This window comes from Morone saxatilis, unplaced genomic scaffold (assembly GCF_004916995.1).
Source record: "Morone saxatilis isolate NCDOM2014 unplaced genomic scaffold, NCSU_SB_2.0 Contig14, whole genome shotgun sequence".
NCBI classification, from domain to species: Eukaryota; Metazoa; Chordata; class Actinopteri; family Moronidae; genus Morone; species Morone saxatilis.
This window is the reverse complement of record NW_023339696.1, coordinates 3,210,290-3,215,876: the sequence shown is the minus strand read 5'-3', so window position 1 is coordinate 3,215,876 and position 5,587 is coordinate 3,210,290. Positions and strand designations below refer to the sequence as shown.

The 5,587-nt window shown below is 38.3% G+C and overlaps 1 protein-coding gene across 1 annotated transcript in view; it reads right to left on the bottom strand.

Moving 5' to 3' along the window:
* The window catches only part of LOC118323057 (NACHT, LRR and PYD domains-containing protein 12-like), a 10,978-nt gene extending 6,364 nt beyond the window's left edge, over positions 1-4,614 (bottom strand). Inside the window, 8 exon segments of the mRNA XM_035654977.1 lie at positions 6-282; positions 284-909; positions 1,134-1,362; positions 2,472-2,553; positions 2,744-2,857; positions 2,952-3,065; positions 3,183-3,298; positions 4,219-4,614. Of these exon segments, the coding sequence (XP_035510870.1) occupies positions 6-282; positions 284-909; positions 1,134-1,362; positions 2,472-2,553; positions 2,744-2,857; positions 2,952-3,065; positions 3,183-3,274 (1,534 nt within the window). The 5' untranslated portion in view covers positions 3,275-3,298; positions 4,219-4,614.
* Positions 4,615-5,587: the final 973 nt, after the last annotated feature.

Genomic DNA, 5,587 nt, shown 5'->3' with positions numbered 1-5,587 from the left:
TCTCTTTCTGGTCTTCAACACATCCTCCAGAACTGTAGCAGTGATCCAGCAGAAGACTGGGATGTGGCACATGATGTGGAGGCTTCGTGATGTCTTGATGTGGGAGATGATTCTGCTGGCCTGCTCCTCATCTCTGAACCTCTTCCTGAAGTACTCTTCCTTCTGGGCGTCAGTGAACCCTCTTACCTCTGTTACCCTGTCAACACATTCAGGAGGGATCTGATTGGCTGCTGCAGGTCGTGTGGTTATCCAGAGGCGAGCAGAGGGAAGCAGTTTCCCCCCTGATGAGGTTTGTCAGCAGCACATCCACTGAGGTTGGACTCTGTAACATCAGTCAGGATCTCCTGTTGTGGAAGTCCAGAGGAAGTCGACACTCATCTAGACCGTCAAAGATGAACACAACCTTGTACTTGTCAAAACTGGAAATTTCTACATCTTTGATCTCAGTAAAGAAGAGATGAAGAAGTTCAACCAAGCTGTATCTTTTCCCACCCAACAGATTCAGCTCTCTGAAAGTGAAAGGAAATGTGAACTGAATGTTGCGGTTGGCTTTGTCCTCAGCCCAGTCCAGACTGAACTTGTGTGTTAAGACTGTTTTCCCTATGCCAGCCTCCCCCTTTGTCACCACCGTTCTGATTGGTTGATGATCTCTGCCAGGTAAGGGTTGGAAGATGTCTTCACATTTGATCATAGTTTCTGGTCTTGACTGCTTTATGGATGCTGTTTCAATCTTTCGGATCCCATGGCCATCACTGACCACTCTACTTCCCCCTTCTGTGATGTAGAGCTCTGTGTAAATCTCATTCAGAAATGTGGGTTTTCCAGCTTTAGCGATTCCCTCAAAGAAACACTGGAACCTCCCCTTCAGATTATGTTTGAGCTTATTTTGGCATACTGCAGCAAGAGTTCCTACACAGAAAAAGAAAAGTTAAACTGTGAAAGTAGTTTAGTCATTTAGGGGCAAAATAATACAGCATGCATTAACTATGGAATTCAGTTCACCTGTGGTGGGCATAAATGTGTTGATTGTATATACAACCCCAGAGGATAGTCTATATTTATTGTTTGGATCTAAACATTACAATGTTTTTTTTTACTTTTTTCTATCATATTAAACCTATACAACAACTTACTGCTCTGCAGGGAGTCAGCCAGCTCCTCCTGCTTTATTCTCCTCAAGAAGTGCAGTGTGATCTTCAAAAGTGCCTGTCTGCTGCTTTTCCTCTGTTCTTCCTCCCCACCATCCAACACCTTCTCATACTTTTTCTGTTCCTCGAAGCACTCTGGGTCATCTGAACTGAGAACTCCCTGGAACTTCTTCAGCTCAGTCTTCACAAAAGCAATGATGTTCTCCTCTAGAAGCTGGAATAATATGTAAAATATAAAATTACACATGAAATGAATGGGACATGGCGAGGTTAAGGCCCCAGTATGCTTTAAACAAACTAAGTCTTATAACCTGTAGTCCAGCAACATCTATAGGCAAAGGCACTTATTCCAAATGGCAGCACCTAACCTAAGGCGGATGAACAGCACTGTCTTTCTGATGTCTCTCTAAGAACTTTGTGTCTTTTGCGCGTTTTTGTAGTATCAACACGATGAACCATATAGATGGGTATAACAGCTGACGCTTTTGGACAGTCTTTCCACCAGTGGATTCACTCGGTTGTACACAGAAAAGTGAGTAACGTAAAGTAATTTTGTGTGTTTGTGTCTTCTCTCAGCTATACAGAGTTTTAGCATATTTCACCTGTTCTAGTGGGCTTCACCTTACGTCGTCTTACTGCTCTCATCAGCCTTGTTCCCAGCTGCAGAAGGCAAGTTCTGATCATAAAGCCAGTGTACACCTCATGCTCATCACCAAACAACTTTTCGACTAGCTGGTAAACACAGTGGAGAATTTAGCTGTTAAGAACTCAAATATTTCCTTAAGGAGCTGGTGGAGACCAAAACAGAGCTAGAATGGAGTTATATTTGTCTGGCTACTAGAAACTCTTTGACTTGAAATTAATGTTATAAGGTTGCTTTAAGTCAACTGGAAGTGTAAACAGGCAACAGTTTTAAAAGCCCATAATATCAAACTTAAATACAAGAGGTACAGTCTGCAATGACAAGAGAGGTCTCCAGCTGATCAACCTCATTCGTTTTTTAAATGTAAACCACTGAAAGACTTAGGATAAAGATGTCCCAGGAATGAAGTGTGTACTACAGGGTGGAGCTAGTTAGTGTCCAGTATTAGGCTATGGTCCATTATTATAAATAAAAATGTAATAAAAATGGTATTTCTTTAAAAAAAAAACACTTTGGATGCTAACTATAGAAAATGTAACTGGACATAAAACAGTGGTTGGATTTATGTTTTAATGTTTTTCAAGCCTGCAACAAAACCAACTTCTTCTGTTTGTAAGAATTGAAAATACATTAATGTGAATGTAAAGTGTAAAGATGCAATTTTTAGACAATTTACACACCGTGAATATGGAGGCCAGATCTGCTTCACTGTTCCCATTTTCAGAGTGACCACTGGTGACCTCTGAACTCTCTTGGAGGAGTCTGTATAGAAAACATGAAATAGAGATTAATCCACAGATATCAACACACACACACATTCCTATCATTTACCCAACAAAACTGAATGCAGTTCCACCAACAAGCTTTCCCTAACAACAACCAGATTAAAGTTCAATATTTGTCTTTAAATGTGGCTCAAACTGAGCACAAGCTCATCTAATTTGAGTCTTGCCTTTGTCCAGTAGAGCGGTTCCCGAGTTTGAAGACAAGAGGTTGCTCCATAGAGTGGTCACTTTTAACAGACAGGCAAGTGGGTACAGAGGAGTCTGATCTGTCCTGATGAACTCTGATAGAAATACGGAAAGAATGGTCATTCATAATTTCTTGTTTTGTTTTTGCTTCCATTGTGTTTTTAAATCATTTATTGAATACAGTTTCACCTGTGCTCTGTAGGGTGATTCCTTTCTCTAAAGTTTAAGCGTTCACCAATGGAATGGTCGCTCTTCATAGACATACAGCTGGGTTCAGGACAGTTTGGTCTCTGCTGGACTGGGCTTTAACAGAGAACAGAGATACTTTTTTGACTCTGATTAATGGGGAGGTTTAATGATTTCACATCTCAGATCTGAAATAGAAAACAGCCATAAACAGTCAAAAATCCTTCACCTCACCTTTTAGCTTTGCTCTGGCTGCCATGTTCCACAGAGAGTTTTGAAGGCTGATTATCATCCTCTCTCTCCTCACACAGATCCATACTGAGCATACACTTTTACAGCAACACAGCGGCCTGATTCATGACGATAAGGCAGCTGTAATCATTCATGTGAGTAAAATGCCAATACAGTATACACTGTATCTGATGTATCTGCGGTATACATGATTGATTATATAATAATCCCTTCTTTGTAAAACATACGTTCAAACAGAAGTCTACTATGTTTTGAAACATTTCACCTTGATTATGATTATAATCAGTATTGTGTAGTAACTGATTACATGTAATTGGGATTATATAATAAGATTACAAAAAAGTAACTAATATCAGCCAAGATTACATATGAAAACAATGTGTAATTAGATATTAGATGATTACTTGTTTACATTTCTGATTATGACTTTGAAATATGTCAGTTAAAAAGAAGTAATACAAAAGTGGATTACATTACTAATTACAAAAATGTACATGTGATTTGTATTCAGTAACTGACTACATTTCACAATAATCTCACCTAACACTGATGTTAATAATAATGCCATGGTGCTGTTGGTCTCCAGACCTTATCACACAGACACAAATTCAGCCACTGAGTTACATTTTATTTCCTGAATACTTACCATTTTAACCATAAGTGATTCAAGCCTAACCCCAGTTAACCAGTGGCTGGTTTCATGTTGTATTTTGGTGTATATCATTTGAGCAAGATTCCTTTTTAATTATTATTCATACTAAATGTTGAAGTTACAACTCTTTTTCGCAATTAAGTCCTTTCATTCATATCAGTTTAAAGTGAGAATTAATAGTTACTGTGTGTTTATTTTGTCCAAGCTTTTTGAAAACAAGCATTCAAATTCTTATTTAAAAGTATAATATTTTCTGTTCTCAATGCTGTACGTTAAGCTCACAACTCAAAGTTATTTTACATTGTTGAATACGGATTACATTAAAGATTTTAAGTAACAAACTCAGTTTAGACATACGAGACTTACTTTGTCAGCCTGATTTTCTCCAGATCTTCAGAGTTTCTGGGGAGTCCTGACAGCTCTCTTATATCAACTTTACCTACTAAGCATTAAGAGAAGTGTGCAGAGAATGCTGCCTGTTTGATTTCCTTTTACGTCAGCAAAACAGACCGCACAGACCACACAGACAAAAGGAAACTTCATCAACTTCACACCATGAACAGGCCTTTTCTGTTCACTTTCATTCTCTCCTAAAGTGTTCAGTAATTATTTTTTCTTTCTCTGTTAAATTGCTGAATCATGCTGAATATTTTTGGCAGGAAGTTGACCTTCTTGACGCTGATGTCAGGAATGCCATAAGTGAGGAGTATCAGGTCCTGTAGTGTTACAAATCCTCCTGCATCTCCATAAGGAATCAAACTGTAGAGATTCTCTCTGGATCCTGTTCTATGTTTTATTCCCATAAAAATTCACATTGAGTCGCTAAAGCGATCTCAAAAGTTAAAGTTTGAGAAAGAAGGAAGTTGTGGTTGGGTGTTGCAACAAGAACCACAAGGCACATGGTTGTTGTTGAAATTGAAATGAAAGTGTAATAGAGAGGAAATAAACTACATTTCAGTTCCTAAAATGAACAGAACTCTTTTCTTCTTTGTGAACCATGAAATGCAGCAAATGGATACCTAGAAGTGTGTTTTTAGCTGTTAGATATACTGTGTGTCAGCTTTCTATATTATATATTATATATATATTTATATATCGAGTATATCAGTGCCTGTATCTAGCAGTGTTACGAATTACTATTACGAATTACTATTACATTTCAGTGATATTACATTTACTCCCCCCCCCCCAATAAATCATTAGTTATATTGTCACCTGCTACTAATTTGAAACTGAATGACATCATTGGATCCTTTTTTGTAATCATTGCGGCAACTAGCTGATTTTAACAAAAAAAAAAATGTAATCGTCAATTTTGTGGGGAGTAGCAAAAAAGTAATATACCAGTATTGTATTGTTGTAATTACTGTTGGGAGAGAGTAATAAGTACAGTAATAATATTACTTATTAGAGTGATGACTAATGAGTAATAAATTACCGTTTTAGAGTAACTAACTGATCACTGCCTATGGTTAAGGTTACGGAGGGTGAATATGCTATGTTATGTGCAACAGTGCCAACTGGTGGGCAGAAGGAGGAACACCCCCTCACAGATCAAACCTCAGCTGTGTCAGCCGGGGCCTCGGGGAAGCATCGAGTGCTGGAGCACTTCTCACCATCTCCCGACCTGAATAGCACTCATTTTATGCACAAAAATAAAAAAGCAGCCTCAAGTTCAAATCTGGCATTTAGTGAGATGGTTGCAATAAGCAGGTAAATCCCCCAGAAGTATTAA